Source organism: Myodes glareolus, chromosome 22, assembly GCF_982192425.1.
Source record: "Myodes glareolus chromosome 22, mMyoGla1.1, whole genome shotgun sequence".
Taxonomy (NCBI): Eukaryota; Metazoa; Chordata; class Mammalia; order Rodentia; family Cricetidae; genus Myodes; species Myodes glareolus.
Genome location: NC_142047.1, coordinates 49,073,940 through 49,093,214, shown reverse-complemented (window position 1 = coordinate 49,093,214; position 19,275 = coordinate 49,073,940). Strand labels below are relative to the sequence as shown.

General features: G+C 45.3%; 1 protein-coding gene across 2 annotated transcripts in view; it reads right to left on the bottom strand.

The window, feature by feature from the left end:
• Usp10 (ubiquitin specific peptidase 10) overlaps positions 1 to 18,730 on the bottom strand; it is a 50,663-nt gene extending 31,933 nt beyond the window's left edge. For both annotated transcript variants that reach the window (XM_085681796.2, XM_085681797.2), the window contains exons 1-2: positions 18,596 to 18,730; positions 1,974 to 2,042 (exon numbers count right to left, since the gene is read on the bottom strand). In XM_085681796.2, the coding sequence (XP_085537922.1) occupies positions 1,974 to 2,042; positions 18,596 to 18,616 (90 nt within the window). In that variant the 5' untranslated portion in view covers positions 18,617 to 18,730. The remainder of the gene's footprint in view (positions 1 to 1,973; positions 2,043 to 18,595) is intronic.
• Positions 18,731 to 19,275: the final 545 nt, after the last annotated feature.

Sequence of the window (19,275 nt, the reverse complement as noted above, 5' to 3'; positions counted from 1 at the left end):
GGGCCCTGCACAGCGTAGTATCTCCAGCTTCCTCAAACATTCCGGAAACACAACCTAATAATCTGAAAGCAAGCCCCTGAGACACCAATTCAGGGGGCTGAAGACATGGCTCAGCAGTTAAGGGTGCTTCCTACTCTTGAAGAGGACCCACTGTCAGTCAATTTACAATAGCCTATATCTCTAGCTCCAGGGAAATCTAACACCTATGGTTTCCTTATGCATTGTTCACACAAGTGCACAAACCACATGCACATACATACACATACACAATTTTAAAAAATTAATCTAAGGTGGGACATAGTGGAGCATGCCTTTAATCTCCATTTGGAGATATAGCATTTGGGAGGCAGAGGCAGACAGATCTTTGTGAGTTCCAAGGTCAGCCTGCTCTAAAAGATTGAGTTCCAGGACAGCCAGAGGTACGTAGGGAGACCCTATGCCAAAAGCAAACAAAAATCCTTTAAATGACAACCAAGAGCCTTATCTGTGCCCCCATTCACTCTCTCTCTCTCTCTCTCTCTCTCTCTCTCTCTCTCTCTCTCTCTCTCTCTCACACACACACACACACAAACACACTCCCACCTGCCCCTACAGTCTGAGCTATAGTACTAGGGGTGATATGTTCAGTAACACTTGATGTCTATGTTGCTTCCAATACTAAGATCTGAGTATCTCCTGGAAAATAAACACTTTCCAGCCCCAGTAATAAGACAATGAGAGGGCTCAAACACACCAACTAAATTCCCTGACTATTCTCCACTTTCAAGTCACTGCTCATAAACCAGAGCACAGCTCTAGAAATACTAGTAATCCTTATAAACAACACCAATATTTAAGATCACACAGAATCATCTGTTTGCTTCTCTCTGGCTCCCCATCTTACTGGGGCAAGTTTTTAAACAAGCACCTAAGATAGGCACAAAAGCTCTCAGTTGTGATGCTTTACACTTTAACACGCTCCCCGTTTACCCCCAGTTCTTGATCTCAGAAACAGAAGAAAGTACTTCACTAAAATTTTAAAGCCCACAGCACATAGAAAATAAAGCCAGATCAAGTTATATATACCACAGCTATGGGCAGGAATATGAATGTGACCATATTACTTGGAAGAGTGTGTAGGGGCCTATGCCTCAATCCCATCACTGGGGGAAAGACACAAGTTGATCTCTGTAAATTCAAGGCCACACAGAGAGAGATACAGAGAGAGTAAGTTGGGGGCGGGAGGAGTGGATCTACGGGATAGGTCGTAGAAATGAGAATTCATCATGTACTCCCTCAGAAACCCACTAACCCAACCTGGCAGCTCCTACAACACTAGGTGAACACACACTAATATAGTGTAGTAAATAAATTACAATGTCTGTGACGAACCTACTGAGCAATTAAAATCAGGTGCTGGAGAGGTGGCTCAGCACTTACTGCTCTTGTAGAGAACCTGAGTTCAGTCTCAGTACCAACAATGGAGCTCACAATCATCCATAACTCCACTTCCCAGGCATCTGATATTCTGATCTCCATGGGTCCCAAGAAAGCAAGTGGTACATATACATACAGGCAAAACATTAAAACAATCTTTAAACTAACAAGTGGTAACAACAAAACAATACAATAACAACAACAAAAAAAAAACAAATGTATAAGCATAAACTTGGGAATACAGCACTGGCTTAACGTGAACTGCAGAGGGATGATCTTAAAGCACGCAACACTTGACAGTTGCTATGGACACAGCATGTGCTGCCCACCCCAGCAGTCACTACCTGTGGGAAAGGAGCCAGGAAGAAGAAATAGGGGTCTAGCTGTGTGTGCAACTATACTGGCACCTTCTAAGTTTAAAGCAAATACAAGAGCAACAAATAGGTCCAGCACACTCATGGTGTAGTCTCTGCTCATCTATGCATTAGGACTCTCAATTAAAGAGAAAATAAACTGTCAATCATTCACATATGAGCATGAAAACAATTTTTTCTTACCTCAACTGAAGAGCGGGGAGTCACAAAAAACTGGTTGAATTCATCAGGGCTGAAATCGCCAAAAATATACTGAAAACAATAAGAACATTTGATTACATACAATAAACACATTACTTATTTTTTAAAAGCCAATATTTTACAGTTTGTCATATGAAACTAGAATCCCCCCAAATCCTTTTCAAAAAAGCAATGAGGGGCCTCAAGCTGAAAGCTGGGGTTCCTAGGGGTAGTGTTTTCTCATGACATGCAAGAAAAGGCCACCTAACCTTTCCTGTAAACTCTTAAAGAACAAGGTTGAAAGAGCTTATTTTGAAAGCGAGTCAAGAATGGTCACAGCATGTAGGCTCCTGCCTGTGAGAAATTCCTGGTTGACCTTTTCACCCATTTAGCTCTTTACTGAGTGACATCATTACCTACCTCCATTTCATTTTCCCTGTCAAAAGACAGGAAAACTCATGGAAAAGTGTCAGTGACCCTGAGTAACAATCTTTAAAGACGTGTCATTTATTCTAAACATGAACTAGAACAAGACTCAGAGAAACACGTGGCAGATATAACTCCCTAGCTTCATAGAATGCTGGCGTGACTTTCACTGACAGGATCTGGTATGGCTGTGAGTCTGCCAAGTGGCCACCAGCTCCTAGTTGCTTTAAGAAATATGCCACTAGGGCTGGAGAGATGGCTCAGGTTAAAAGCATTGTCTGCTCTTCCAAAGGTCCTGAGTTCAATTCCCAGCAACCACATGGTGGCTCACAACCATCCGTAATGGGGTCTGGTGCCCTCTTCTGGCCTGCGGGGATACACACACACACACACACACACACAGAATATTGTATACATAATAAATAAATATTTAAAAAAATGCCACTAACAAGTATCATGCGATTTCCACAACACTCATTCATTCATTCATTCAGCCAGTAAGCTGCAACATGAAAAACTCAGAACTGAGGTTCAAAGTACAAGCAGAGCTGTGTGCCTTCAGCTCCATTGCATCTTCAAGTCTAGAAATGACTTATGGGGAAGTTTATAAACTTATATTCTGTAACTAAGTATTACAGAAAATAATACTCATTATTCTACATAAAGTCACTGTTGGGAAGACCATTTCCTGAGGTATTTGGCTGTGTCTACCAAAACCATAACACTGAAAACAATTCCATCCAATAAATATTTTTACTCAGGTGTACAAAACATTCTCAGAGACCAGGGATGTGGTGGCTCAGTGATAAAACACTGGATTCACATCATCATGCTATCATCCAAACACCTGTGTGCAGTTTGAACTGCTGCTGAACTATGATGACAAACAAGGATGGATACAGAAGTAGGATCCAGGGAACTCAGAGCCACTAGGGAGAACCACATTTCCGTCTCAGGGAGAGCAATGCTCAGAAAGTCATCCCCTTTTGGAATACATCTCCTCTTGGGAATTAAAAGACTGCAGATTCATAATGTAGGAAAAGATATGTTTGGATGAAAATTAAATCAGACATGTTAGATCTTCTGGAGGCTAGGAGTTCTGAGTGGCTGCTGAGAGCTGAACCAAGGAAGGCAGTAAGAATTCTAGTCACTGGCCAGGTGGTGGTGGCTGCACACACCTTTAATACAAGCATCGGGAGGCAGAGGAAGGCGGAACCAACCAAGGGAGCATGGTACAGATAGGAAACCTTCAATAAATGAATGAACAAATAAGCCCTCACCACTCCCACCACGTGATGAGAAATAAAAATGCACGTTTTTGTTTGCAGAGGCTCTAGATCTATAGCCCAGTCTGACAGAGATCTATGGAGGTGTACAGTTACACATGCGAGGAGACGGGCATTAGTGTGTGTTATTTTACAATATTTGTTTTTAAATCACGTTTTATTCAAAAAACTAATTATGGGCTAGAGATGGATGAGTTAACAGCACTGGCTGCTCCTATAGAGAACTTGGTTCATTTCCCAACATTCTAATGATGGCACATAATTGTATCCCAATTTCTAGGGAATTCAATACATTCTTCTGGCCTCCGTGGGCACCAGGTATGCACATGATGCACAAACATATGTTCAGGCAAAACAGAAACTAATTAAAATGTCAGTATAGCACTCAGGAGGCAGAGGCAGGTGGATCTCTATGAGTCTGAGGTCAGCCTGGTCTACAGGGTGAGTTCTATGACAGCCAGGTCTGTGTAGAGAACCTATCTCAAAAAACAAAATATGAGTTGGGCAGTGGTGGCGCACACCTTTAATCCCAGCACTCAGGGAGGCAGATGCAGGCGGATCTCTGTGAGTTTGAGGATGGTCTACAAGAGCTAGTTCCAGGACAGGCTTCAAAGCTACAGAGAAACCCTGTCTCGGAAGGAAAAAGAAAAACAAACAAACAAAAAGAAAAGTTGGTATAAAGTACAGAATTTTAGACATGCTTAAATCTACCCCTGCACAAGGCACCTACCTCACCCATCAGGTGACACCCTGCTGAGAACACTTAATCCATCTAAGGACACCAGGAGAACTGTTAACTAGCAGCTATGTGACACCAAATACCATTTAGTGAATGACAAATGGATAGCCAGGACTGTTTGCAACTCCATCCTGACTCCCTTCTCACTGGTTCACATACATCAATGGTAACTTTTAAAACAGTTTCCATTTATAGGAAGGAGGAAAAAATACAATATGCTGATAAAACAGCAAAAATCAGAGGCCAAGCTCCAGGGGCACACAAACGTAAGAAAGGAACTGGAAAGAAGATAAAGAAAAGGCATCCTGCTCAGAGTAGTCTCTTCTCAGGTTCACCAGCAGAAGCATAGATGAGAATCACAGGAAACTAGTGTCTGCTGCAAGGGAAACTTAAGGTCTGCCGTTATTGTGTGGCACTGGGGGGCACTGGAAAACATTCTTGGCCCCTAAGCTTCTAAAGGCTTCACCTCTAGAAACTGAATTGAATGTGTCTACTGCCCCCAAATTAATGTTCTTTGCCTTTTGAACAGGTTCCTGGTGATTCAAGAGGCAGCTGTGAGACAAGTAACCGGCTGGACCTTGGCTCTGTTCAGTCCTTTTCAATTTCTAAGGGAGATAGGCAGCTACCAAACTCTTACTTAGGACAGTCTCCCAATGCGGTGCACAACTATGAAGGAAGGTTGTGCCCTACCACAGCTAAAGAAAGGGGGGGTTCTGGTCAGCCTTTCTGCTATCTGGGAGGTTTAGACCATTCTTCAAAGCAACAGATGCTATGAGGAAGCAAAGCCTTAATTCTCTGCAGAAAATGAGCTAGGTCAGATAGCTCCAAGATTTCTCATCAAATAGAAGAGCTCCTGGGCCTGACAAGGATTAAGAAGCAATGGATAGGACTGGGGTGGAGTACGCCTGGCATTTGTGAGGCTCTGACCTGTGTCAAGCATGGCAAAACAAAAGAAGCAAAAGCAGGAAAGAAAGGGAAACATGTACCTGGAAACAGCACACCAATACCTACCTGCTCAGCACTCTAGACCTTAACTGAAAAAGGGAAGTGAGACAGGTGAAGTGGTGCACACTTTTAATCCCAAAGCTCAGTAGGCAGAGGCAGGCAGATCCCTTGGTTCAAGGCCAGGTCTACAGAGTTAGCTCCAGAGCTACACAGAGAAACCTTATCTTTAAAAACAAAAACAAACAAACAAAAGGCTCTAGAGTGGTGTGGTTGCAAGGATGGGAGACACCTGAAGGTGACACTGCTCAGCCCATGCGAACCAGGAGTCTCACTAACATGACAATATTTACTATGCATCACCTACTCCAGGCAAATTGTTTGAGACTGAGGATAATCTGAGCAGATGCTGAGAACTCAGGACATAATATTCACAGGCTGTCACAATGCAAGTGCAGGCTGATGAGTGTTACAAAAAGCAGGGGAAATGCTTTTTTCTCCCCCTGACTGAGCTGCAGGAGGGGAAGTCCTGGGCAGAAGGAAACAGAGCCATTAGCATTACAAAGCCACTCTCATAGACAGCAATCCACAGCTTTGGAGCCTTGTGTTTCGGTATGGTGTCTACTTTACTTCATTTACATATTTTATTCCAACTATTAAAATCTTTTCAGGCTTTAAATTGGCTAGCTGCATATTCTTGGTACTTCCACTGAAAATTCAAGCTAAGCAGTGGCTACAGACACAATCTCAAAATTAGAAACCATGATTCATATAACAAAAGCCCACCATTAGCGGCTTCCCAGTCCTTTCTAAAAGAACAGCAAGGAAGCCGAAGGGTGGTGGCACACACCTTTAATTCCAGCACTTGGGAGGCAGAGGCAGGCAGATCTCTTTGAGTTCAAGGCCAGCCTGGTCTACTAGAGCTAGTTCCAGGAATGGCTCCAAAGCTACAGAGAAACTGTCTCAAAAAAACAAACAAACAAAACAAACAAACAAACAAAAACAAAATAACTTTCCTCAAACTTCTCACGCCTACCACAGTGCTTTCTCCCAACAGTGTATATGTGGTTCCCTGGAAAAGCTCTTCCCGGGATGGTCAGTGAATGTAGCCCTCAAGAACTGTCTACCAAACTCACTGTGCACCCAGGCCCCTGCCCCACATCCTCTCCACACTCCAGTCTCCTGATACACAAGCTACACAGGCTAGACCTTCTCTTGGGCACTCTGTGAACTGTTCCCCCAGTAACCCTTTCTGAATATCGCCGTGTCCTTTTGGAACAGCATTCCTCACTCTAGATCTGAATAGTGACCTGAATAACCTTTCCCACACTTGACTCTGGGCTTCAAGCATAAACTACAGTATATCTTCCATTAATTAATCTATCCATACTAATTGAGCATTTTCCATGCTGTAGACTCCGGGACATAATGATGAGCAAGCAAAAGTCTTCGCCCTAGGCTTACAGAGCAGAAGATGAGCACAAAGCACCAATATCACATCTATGGGTGTTCAAAGATCATAAATGCTGGGTACAAAGCCACGCCACAGCTGGGGGGGTGGGCTGTCATAAGCCACATTTTGGGATGACTTCTGCCACAGTCCAGCCACAGTGAGTTGGTATGTTCCAGCATGGGGGCATGTGAATTAAAAATGTCAGGAAGGAGAACAGAGACGGGCACAAACAGAAGATGGAGTGGGGAAACAGGGACGTGGGAAACTGAGCAGGTAAAGAGCTCTAACTGGGAAGAACAAAGCCCATGGTCTCCTAAGGTCTCGGGAACAACTTGCCCTAACTCCAGCCATGCCAGCAAAGGAATGGGCATGCTCACTAACTGGCACTCCCGCACTTGCTAGTACTACAGAGTGCTGTCTCTCACTCAGCTCTCAGGACTGCGCTTGTCAGGAGTACAGAAGGATATGACACAGTAATTGCAGTATGACACGCTGATGCACATCACCTAGCCTGAAGAAACAAGAGAAAAAGCATCTTAAAAACACAAAGAACTGTGAGTGGTGGTGCACACTCAACAGAGATAGGAGGATCTCTGAGTTCAAGGCTAGCCTAATCCGTGTGTAACCAGGATTACATAGAGACCAGCAGAGTTCCAGTACAGCCAGGACTACAGATGCCAAGAAAGGAAGGAAGGGAGGGAAGGGAGGGAGGGGAGGGGAGGGGAGGGAAAGAAGAAAAGGACAGAAAGAAAGAAAGGAAGGAAGGAAGGAAGGAAGGAAGGAAGGAAGGAAGGAAGGAAGGAAGGAAGGAAGGAAGGAAGAGAAAAGAAAAGGCAAATATGGTTGATATGGTTTGGTGGCACATTTGGGAAGTGTATGGGAAACAGGTTCAAGGTCAGCCTGAGCTATGACCTATCTTAACAAAATAATAGGGCTGAGGAGTGCTTGCATAAGATGCAGGAAGCCCTGGGTTCCATTCCTCAGTACTATAGAACAGGGTAGAGCTGTTCATTCTTGGGAGCCCAGCATTACAGAAGTGGAGGAAGGATCAAAAGCTCAAGATCATTTTCAGGCACAGTTCAAAGATACCTGGGCTACAAGAGTCCCTGTCTCAAAAAAATCAGCGGTTTTTTTGGTTTGGTTTGGTTTTTTGACACAGGGATTCTCTGTGTAACAGAGAACTAGCTCTTGTAGATCAGGCTGGCCTTGAACTCAGAGATTCAACTGCCTCTGCTGGTATTAAAGGCATGCACCATCACAGATGGGCAAGCCTGTGTTTTTCTTGGCATTTACACTCGCCCTAGACTGGAGGCATTAAAACATCTTTTATGAAAGGTTACGGTGGTACAAGTCTTTGATCCTAGTACCAGGCAGAGGCAGGTGAATCTCTGTGAGGTGTGAGGGTTTTTGTTTCATTTTAGTTTTGTGTTTTTTTCCTCTTCCAAGACAGGGTTTCTGTGTATCCGTGGCTGTCCTAGAACTCACTCTGTAGTACAGGCTGGCCTGCTGGGATTAAATGCATGCTCTACCACTGCCAGCTTTGCATCTGAGTTTGAGGCCAGCCTGGTCTACATTGTGAGTTCTAGGACAACGAATGCCATAGAGTGAGGTAGAGTGGAAGGGAGGGGAGACTCACAAACTAACACAAAAGCCCTAGTTTTGCATTTTATTGTGCTAGTATGGAAAAAAGTCAGGAGTTAGAGGGAAGGAATGTTTTTATCAGTGTGCGGGCCTCTGCGGGACACTGATAAAGAGAGGGAAAGATGACTGTGGAGAAGACAGAAAACACTTTAGGTTAAGGGCCTGGAAAGATGGGTCAGCGGTTCCTTTGTTTTTTTGTTTTGTTTTGTTTTCTTTTCTTTTTCCGAGACAGGGTTTCTCTGGTTTTGAAGCCTGTCCGGGAACTAGCTCTTGTAGACCAGGCTGGCCTCGAACTCACAGAGATTCACCTGCCTGTCTCCCATAAGTGCTGGGATTAAAGACGAGTGCCACCACCGCCCATCTGGGTCAGCAGTTCTTAACTGCTCTTCCTAAGTACTGGGATGCACAAGGTGGCTCACCACTGCCTGTAACTCAGTCCCATGGTATCACCCTCCTCTGGCCTCTACCAGCACTGTATAAATGCGTTGCAGACATACATGCAAGCAAAAAGACCCATATATATAAAGTAAAAATGTTTCAAAAGGAAAAGGAAAAGAAACATTTCAGGTTAATTAGCAGATTCCTCTCTAGTCACTCAGATGGATGACCAACCACTCTCTCCAAAGAATGGCCTGCCCTTTAGGCCCTCTAGTAGAGGTAATGGACCAACAAGAACCTACTATCTGGGATCACCTCTTTTTACAGTATCAAGCTAGAGCACAAGACTACAGTGAAGAGTGGAATGTAGGGCTAGAGAGGGATATAATGCCCTCTCTTGCCTCTGTAGGCACTAGGCACATGCGTTGTATAACATTTATATACATAAAATAATAAAAAATTTACTGAAATGTTTACAGAATAGTTTCTAAACTGTTTGTTCCAGTATATGGCACACTACAACCTGAAGATGGGATCCCAGAATGGAGTGGTGGGGTTGGAGGACAGACTACAGAGACACAGATAGAGTGTGGCAGCTCAGTCCCTGACAGAGTGCTTGGGCAAAGAGCATTCCAAATCCAGTGACTTGCCCAGACTACCAACTCAGAGAGACCGAGGCCTAACCAAAAACATACAGATGACAAACTGAAGATGAAGGCTCACTTGGGCACTTTCATCTTTTCCTTTCCCATATCCTTTGCGGGAGTAAGTTGCTCACAAATGACATGTCTTTTTTTTCCCAAAATAAATTAAAATCTGAAAGGACTGTTATCAAAGTGTAACCCACACATTAGCCAACACGGTAGCACCGCAAGCACGCCCAGGTTTATTTCATCCATCCTTCACTCTACCTTTCATTTGAGAATCGCTAGAAGAGTCCCTGTGTGGACAGCAGGTCCTGGCCTCGTGTCCTCTAGAAGATCAAAGACCCACGTAAATAAGTCTCTAGAACCAGTGGCTGATCAACCTCCTGATCTAGAGCCCTGCCTCTCTTCTGTGGTGTGTGTGGAATGGTGATAACAGTGTGTGAGAGCTGACACAGGCCATATAGACCCACGCAGGACCACACAAACCGCAATGTTCCTTCAAAGCCCAGGGTTGTACTGCATGCCCCTTTCTACCAAATGATCACACCTACCCAGGAAACCTAATTTGGGTCTTAAGTAGAGATGGTCTTGGCAACCACCTAAAGGAAAAGGAAAATACTACTTACAAGATTACAAGTGAGAGACGTCGTCATCTTCTCAATTCAATTTCTCTCTCTCTTTTCTTTCTTTTTTAGTTTCGTCGAGACAGCGTTTCTCTGTAGCTTTGGAGCCTGTCCCCGAACTAGCTCTTGTAGACAAGGTTGGCCTCAAACTCACAGAGATCGGCCCACCTCTGCCTCCCAAGTGCTGGGCTTAAAGGCGTGTGCCACAACCACCTTCTTTTTTTGTTTTGGTTTGGGGTTGTTTTTTTTTTGGTTTTTGTTTTTGTTTTGGATCCTGTCTTGGACTTCGCCCAATAGACCAGGTTAGCCTTGAACTCACAAAGATCTGCCTGTCTCTGCCACCCAAGTGCTGGGATTAAAGGCGTGCACCTCCACCACCCAATTTATCTTCTCAATTTTGTTGTGAACCTAAAACAAGTCTTTAAAAAAAAAAAAAAGTCGGGAGATGGTAGCACATGCCTTTAATCCCAGCACTCTGGAGGCAGAGGCAGTCAGACCTAAGTGTAAGGCCAGCCTGATCTACAGAGTTCCAGAACAGCCAGAGCTATCCTGACTGGAAAAACAAAAACCATTTACATATATAAAGATGGTATGGTAGTAGCTTAGCTCAGGGGTACAGCTTTTGCTCCATCACAGAAAAAAAAATTTAATTTTAATAAGGGTTGATACAGGGTTTCTTTGTATAACAGCTAAATTTTAAAACAGGGGTTGGAAGGCTGGAGATTGCTTAGTGGTTAAGAGCACTAGCTGCTCTTCCAGAGGACCCGGGTTCAGTTCTCAGCTCTTACATGGCAGCTCACAACTGTCTATAACTCCAGTTCCAGAGGATCCCAGCACCCTCAGACATACATGCAGACAAAACACCAATGCACAAAAATTAAATTATTTTTAAAAGGGAAGGGGGGTATGGCTCAGTAGTTAAAGGCACTAGCTGCTCTAGCAAAGGGCCAGGTTTCCAGGACCCATATGGTGCTCACAACCATATCTATCCAATTCCAGTTCCAGGGGATCCAATATAGTTTTCTGGCCTTCATAGGGCCACAAACAAATGCAGGCAAATGCTCATACACATGGGGAGAAAAACAGAATGGACAGAAATCACAGAACCTGGAATTATGTCTCAATCTCAATCTCTCTCGGGAAAGACCCCTATTCTGATTTCTGGGGTCCCACCTGACTCCCTACAGCTTTGACCTTGTGGCTACAATTAGTGGAAAGTAAAGAATGCAGAAGCATGTATTTTAATGTTAAGTCCTAGGCCAGCATTTTGGCTCAACAGGTAAAGGCAGCCTGTATAACCAGGACTTGGGATTCATCTCTAGAACCCACATAAAAGTGAAAGGAAAGAACTGAACCTACAGAGTTGTCATCTGGCTTCCACACATGCACTCCCCTATCACACTCACACACACACACACCCCACACATCAGAGATACCCTAGCTTTACTTCTCTGAGCCAAGCCTAATACAGGTGAAATGCAGAAGACAGAAAGAAATGCTAGAAAACCACTTGGCAGTTGCTAGAATACCAATAAACCCATAAGTTAATGGGTGTTCCTGACAACACTTAGATAAAAGCAATGTAGTCAAGGTGACGGTTTCTGTCCCAGCAAGGGCACCAGTGTATTAGTGAGAGCCCCAGGGGTGTAGCCTTGGATTCTTTATGAAAGGGGATTGCAGGTTTGCTAATGGATTCCATTAAATACTCTTCGGCTGTCTAGGTGACAAGGTCCACGATTTGCAAAACGCAATCCATGTATTACTTCAGCCTTACTCTGATATTTTAAGACATAAAAATGAATTTTGCAGGACATCGTGTACACCTCTAATCACTACACTCAGGAGACCAAGACATGATTGCTACATGTTCCCAGTCAGCAGCTGTGACTGAAAGACCTCAGTCTTCCAAATTCTGTCTTTGTGAATGCAGAGTTGTATCAACCATGTCCCACACAGTCAAAATACCCAATTAAGGATTCAGGGTACACTCTTCACCAGGCAGCTTCTTTCCATCCAGCCAGGGTACCCACTGAAATTGACCTATAGGAGAGCTCTGTTACAGGCTTAGTACTTTTCTACTAAATTAAGTTGTTTGGCATTTTGTTGTTATTTCGGGACAGGGTTTCTCTGAGTAGTTTTGGCTCCCCTGGAACTTGTTCTGTAGCTAGCTAACCTCCAACCCCCAGAGATCTACCTACCTCTGCCTCCCAAATGCTGGGATTAAAACCATGCACCACCACTGTCCAGCTCTGAGTTTAGTTCTTAAGGAGCACTTATATGTCACCTGACATCTGTATTTCTTCGCAGTAGATATGGCACAGTAAATCTTTTGGATCCCCAATCCCCAGCATCTTATAAACCAGCACTGGTAGCCCCCAGCACTGGAAAGGTAGAAACAGGACGCTCAAAAGCTGTCCTTGACTATGTGGCTAAATAGCAAGTTTGAAGGAAGCCTTGCTACATTTAAAGGTCTCTGACTCTCTCTCAGATCTCTCTCTCTCTCTCTCTCTCTCTCTCTCTCACACACACACACACACACACACACACCACACACCACTAGACCAGAAAAAAAGAAGCAAGGGTCTACCAACATGTTTGCACACCTTAAATATTTTTGTTTGAGGTGGAGTTTCTCTGTGTAGCCCTAGCTGTCCTGAACTTGCTCTGCAGAACAGGCTGGCCTCATACTCAAAGAGATCCACCTGCCTCTGCCTCCTGAGAGCTGGAATTAAAGAAGTATACCACCACTGCCTGAAAAACTTTGAAAAAAAGCATAAAGAGAGATGGTGTGGCTGCTGTTAACTAGACACCAAATGACTGAAGGATAGGCTTTTGTTTAAGCCACTACTTGTGAGACTCTTAGATCAGAGTACACTAGGAGATGATCCTCAAGATGACTGCCAAAGATGCATACAGGCACAGCCCACTAAAATAGGGTCCTAAGTACTCTAAAAAGTCAGCCAGGTCAACCCCAGCATTGGGGAGGTCAAGACAAACAGACCCCAGAGCCTGCTAGCTAACTGGTTTTTCAGCCAGTCTGGAACTAAAGCTTTGGCTTCAGTAAGAGACCCTGCCTCAGGGCACTAAGGGAGGGAAGCAACTAAGTGTAGCTCTTTGGTCTCAGCATGCACATGGGCACGCACCTACACACAGGAAGCAGCCCCGTTCCCATGTGTCCTGTACAGCCTCTCAACTCTCCTATGAGTATGAAAGTTCCAGGAAGAGGTCCTTGAGTCTTCTGATACCAGTCCCAAATCCCTCTTCCATCCCAACAGCTCACCTGCCCTGTTCCCAGGAGAATAATTGAAATAACAACAGGTGTTGAGATGGGCAGAGAACCGGAGCGGGGCGCTTCTAATTTTCTAGGTCTTCCAATGAAAACTGGATCACTGCCAAAGAATTTCTCAATACTAAGAAAATAACCAGGGGCTGGAGAGATGGCTCAGAGGTTAAGAGAACTGGCTGCTCTTCCAGAGGTCCTGAGTTCAATTCCCAGCAACCACATGGTGGCTCACAGTCATCTGTAATGAGATCTGGTGCCCTCTTCTGGCCTGCTGGCATACATGGAGGCAGAATGTTGTATGCATAATAAATAAATAAATCTTTAAAAAAAAAAGAAAAGAAAGAAAAGAACCAGTTGATGAACATCTGTAATCTGAAGAGTCACACTCAGGTTTACTACAAATCACAATTTCCTTTTTTTTTTTTCTTTTTGGTCTTTCAAGACAGGGTTTCTCTGCAGCTTTGAAGCCAGTCCCGCAACTAGCTCTTGTAGACCAGGCTGGCCTAGAGCTCAGAGATCCGCCTGCTTCTGCCTCCGGAGTACTGGGATTAAAGGTGTGCGCCACCACCGCCCGGCTACAAATCATACATTTTCTGATCTTTGAAACAAATAAACATGCATGTGGGCAACTTTTGTGTTCCAATTTATGTTCATTCTGCCTTTTTCAGACAGAATTTTGCCCATACTGGCCTCAAATTCCCAACCATGCTCAGTCTCCCACATGCTGAGGTAAACATGTGCACCAACAAACTTTATCCAATACTTGTTTTGATTTTTCTAATTTTACGAATACGAGTGTTTTTGCTTACATGTATGTATGTCTGGGTATTGTGTGCATTCAGTGCTTGAGAATGCCAGAAAAAAGTGACAAATATCCCAGGACTGGCGTTACAGGCAACATTCTAAGCCACCACATGGGATCAAATCCAGGTCCTCTGCAAGAACCATCACCTCCACAGAACCATCTCTCCAGCTCCCAACACTAGTTCTTAATCCAACCTGTCCCAACAGGATGGTCACACAAGGCCTTTTAGGAGATCACTTCCACAGACAGAAAAACTGCAGTCCAAGCACAAGCAAATCTTAGAAATGAATAGTGCCCTGCTGAAGTGGCACTAAAAGACAAATGACACTAATCCGACATCCCACGGCCAGCAAATTCCACTGCAGATGCATGTGTCTACTGTGACAGTGACTCTTCATGCGCAACAGTCGACTGCAATGCCCTAGCCTAATGACAAATTCAAACAAGTGCTGCTAACCACTTCCCATACTTTGGTAAATTATCAGTAAGAAGTGTCCCCCAGTGACATCAAATGTACCCTAAAACTTGATTCACTGCTCAGAAGTACTTACACACCTATAACTTTCAAAACTAAAAATGACTAGATGTACCTTATCCAAGTGGAAATGACAGCTGTTCCCCATTCTTGACAATCTAGCCTGCATGAGGCAATCACCAAATTATGGCATCTCTTTCTCCTTTCAAGTTCCTATGTGTGCCACTGTTCAAACCATTCTACTTCCACATAACATAAATGTTAGCCCTAGAGAAGAATCCAAAATCCAGTCTGTCCACTTACTGCCCGCCCACTGCCGTTCTGAGTTCCCAACAGGGTGAGCTGAAAGGACAAGAGGGTGAGGCCCTAAACACAGCAACAGGCATTCAGGAGACTCCTCGCTCCTGCACTTCTTATTGCACATACAGTCTCAAAACTGACTGAAATGTTTTACTTTTATGTTTCCCCAAAAAATCTTTATATACCCCGTTACCACTTCAAAACTGCTATTTATTTCAGTTGCACCCACCCCTGTAGGATTGTGATTCTGATGGCACAGCAGAGTAAGGTAACTCAGGAAACTGAAGTAGGAGCTGTAGAAGTCTCAAGTCTGAGCAGACCACGGCCCTGGGACTATGGGCTACATAGTAAAACACTGTGTCAAAAATATACTTTTAAGAATTACCCTAATTTAGCCATCAGTTACAAATTACTTCCATGATAGTTTAACACTTGGCCATATGCTATCAACTACATAGAAGAAATTCCAGCATGAAAGATTTCGGGGTCTGTGTAAAGGAGAACAGAAACCAACATCTCTCCAGTCTGGGTAGAGAAACAACACTACGGACTCAACATGTACTTTCCTTCAAGTACAAAGCATGTTGGTAGCTTCAAATTAATCTCCTCAACTCACTGAGCCAGTTCTGACAGCAGGCATCCCAGATTCACTTCCAGCTCAGGTGACAGCTCCTCCCCCAAACTGGTTCGGCTGAGGGACAGGAACGCACCCTACACGGTGTTTCTAAATTCTACACTGTTGCTCTTTAATCCACAGAACAGGGTTCAAACACATAGTTCAAAACATGAAAATGGCTACAAAATATGAAAGCGTTAACCCATAACCTCTGCACACTGAAAACTGACCCTTATCTGAACCCGTGGAAACTACTTCAAAGAAAACCTAGCACATGCCTTTAATCCCAGCACCCAGCACCGGGGAGGCAGAGGCAGGCGGATCTCCACGAGTTTGAGGTTAGCCTTGTCTACAAGAGCAAGTTCCAGGACAGCTAAAGCTATTACACAGAGAAACCATGTCTTGAAAAATAAATAAATAAATAAAAAGTGAATAAGCCAAAAAAAGAAAAACCAGTTTACATATCATGGAGGCTAACACATGGTACACTGCCAGTAGTTCATGAATGAATGAATGAATGAATGAATGAACTAATTATTAAAATACTCAGAACAAGACAGATCCAGCAGTGAAATCTTGTCTTGTTTGTTTTTTCTTTTGTGTGTGTGTGTGTGTATATGTGTGTGTATATGTGTGTGGGGGGGGGTACTCTTATAACCCAGGTGGCCTGAAACTTGCTAAGTAATCGAGGTTGACCTTAGACTCCTGAACCTGCTGTCTCCACCTCTCCCAGCCTGAGGTTACTTACAGGTGTTTAATCTTACACAGCTTTTCTACTACTATTCTTTTAAAATTACAATAGGACTCAAACTATCACCTTTCCCCCTTTCTGCCACTAGACAATCCAAGGCACTACTAACACTTATGTTTAGCTAGACCTACCAGTCTGACTCCTAAAGAGTCTAATTGCAAGCTTCCAAAGCATCACTAGCATTTCCATCAACTTGACATTGTTCCTGGTGATTGAGAAAGCCAATTAAGCTTAAACATGCTCTGCTCATCTCAAAAAAAAAAAAGAACCCACAAAGAAAAGCATTACATTACAGCTCAGTTCAGAATGAACCCTACAGACTAACTCCAAAATAAAACAAGGCAGTCAACTAGAATTTGTTTGTTTTGAGACAAGGTCTCACTATATAGCTCTGGCCATCCTGGAACTATGTAGACCAGGATGGACTCGAACTCACAGGGCTCTGCCTGCCTCTGCCTCCCTAGTGCTGAGACTAAAGTCATATTTGAGTTGAGCAAGAGGCTGAAATCTCCCCAAAACCTCTGAGGAAGGGCTGAACAGATTACTCCAAGGTTTAAAGAATTTGCTCTAGCAGAGAACTCAGGCTCCATTCCCAGCACTCATACAGAGGATGATAGCCATTCTAATTCCAGCTCCAAGAAAGCCAAAGCCCTCATCTCACTTCGATAGGCACCAGAAAAACACATACACACAAAGCATTCATTCACATAAAATTTAAGAAAAAAAAAAGTCCAGGTGGTAGTGGCACACACCTTTAATCCCAGCACTCAGGAGGCAGAGGCAAGCTGGCCTCTGAGAGTTCGATGCCAACCTGGTCTACAAGAACTAGTTCCAGGACAGGCACCAAACTACAGAAAAACCTTGTCTCAAAAATACTGGGGGGTGGGGGAGGGAGAAGCTAGTTCCAGGACAGGCTCCAAACCTACAGTGAAACCCTGTCTGGGGGGATGAGGGGGGGACAAACAAGCAAAAAAGGTCAGAATAGAGCCCAGTGGCCGTGAATGCCTGTAACTCCAAGCACCTTGGAGGCAGAGGCAGGCAGTTGTCTGAATGCCAAGCCAGTCAGGGCTGTGTTGTAAAGATCTGTCTACCACTTAAAAACTAATAAAAATTCTGAATGATACATTTGTCAAAAAAAGTTTTTCAACAATTGCGAATTCCCTTTCTATTGCAAAGAACTACACCAAATACAAAGGTAAATTTACAAAAGGAGGGAAAAGGTCAAACAGGCAAAGTTCTGATTTGATCTAAGAAACATCACATATTTAATAGAACGGCAGTTTCTCCTAGAATCTAGCCTTTTATTTAAAAAGATTTTGAGGTTTAAATCCCACATCATACCTTCATTTAAACCGTTATTAAAAATTAAAATAACCTTTCAAAAGCACATGGTGCCTCGTGGATGCAACCCCACCAGGCTGAGGCAGAAGAATCCCAAATTAGAGACCAGCCTGGACTACAGAGGGAGACCCTGCCCCAAAATAAAAAGACACAAACGTTTTTCAAAGGTGGTCTAACCAGATCTATCTCGTCTGCCAGTAAAGACCCAGTCACCAAAGGTTGCGATTTGGCTCTCCACCAGCTTCCCACGGCTCACTTTATTTCTCAGTAATCACTCAAAGATGACTATAATAAAAGGAGACAATTTCTAGTCTAGATTTGAGACCTCAACGAACGCCGGGCCCAAAGCAGCCCTGAGAAGCAGCACCACGTGCTGACTTCTCATTTCTCCGAAGTGCGTCTTATCAGGGGGTCTGAGCGAGCAGCTCCCGCACCGAGAGCAAGGCGCAGCAGGCGCTCCGGCCTCCGGGGCCCTAACCCAGCCCGGCCTCCGTGCAAAAGGTGTCAGTGCCGGGCCAGACACAGTGTGCCACCCCATGGGGTTCCCAATTTTCTATGCAACAGTATCCCGGAGGCGAGGGCCGGGTCCCCACGGTGCCGTAGCGCACCAACCACCCGAGTCGCTGGGCCAGAGCGTCGCCTGGGACTGTGCGGCTGTCGGCTGGGCACGCGGAGGCCTTCCCTGCGACCTCGGGCGCTCTCGGGGCGGCTCGGGCGCTCTCGGGGCGGCTCGGGCGCTCTCGGGGCAGTTCGGGCGGCCTCGGGCGCTGGGGCGCGCGGCGCTAAGGGGCGCGGCGCGGGCCTAGGCCGGCAGCGTGCCGGCGCCTCCCCCACCGCCCGGCCGCCGCGCACCTCGCGCTCGCCGCCCCGAAGCCTTCCCGTGGCCCAGACCTCCCGCCCTGGACGCGGCCCGCGCTACCTGCGGATTGTGGAGGGCCATGGCGGCCCGTCTCAATGAGGCTCGGCGGTGCTCTGCCTCCTCACGCCGCGTCCCCCGTGGCCGCCATCTTCTCGCCGCACAGGCACACTCGCATCAGCCGCCGCGCCTGCGCACTGAACGCGCCGCGGGAGAGCAGGCGGCGTTTTGCGCCTGCGCGCGACAGGTGGGCGTGTGCCCCGGCCGGCGACCCTTCCGCCAGCGGTGCGTGGAAGGCGGCCGCTGCGGGCGGCGGCGTGCGAATGGAGGTGGCCACGCACCCCTAAACTGCTACGTGGATTCCAGGCGTCTGCTCCGCGGCCGCATGAGGTCGGCCCTGAGCATCTCCACTGGCGATCCCCAGGGATCCTTTACCGTATGGAGCGCTCTCTTCTGACTGTTCATTCATTTTTTTCACTCTTCATTCTCTCCACTAGCTTTGCCTGGCATTAGGGGAAAAAATCTGTTTGTAAAGCACAGGAATAAACGTTGAGAGAGCCAGAGAGATGACTCAGCGGGTAATGGAGCCTGCCTCCTTTACCCTTGACGACCTGACTTCCATCCTTGGGATCCACATGACAGAAAGGAAAAACTGACTCCACAGAATTGTCCTCTGATATACACAGGGGCACACACAAAAATAAACTAATTGATTCGCTTTAAAAAAAAATCTCGTTGATCCG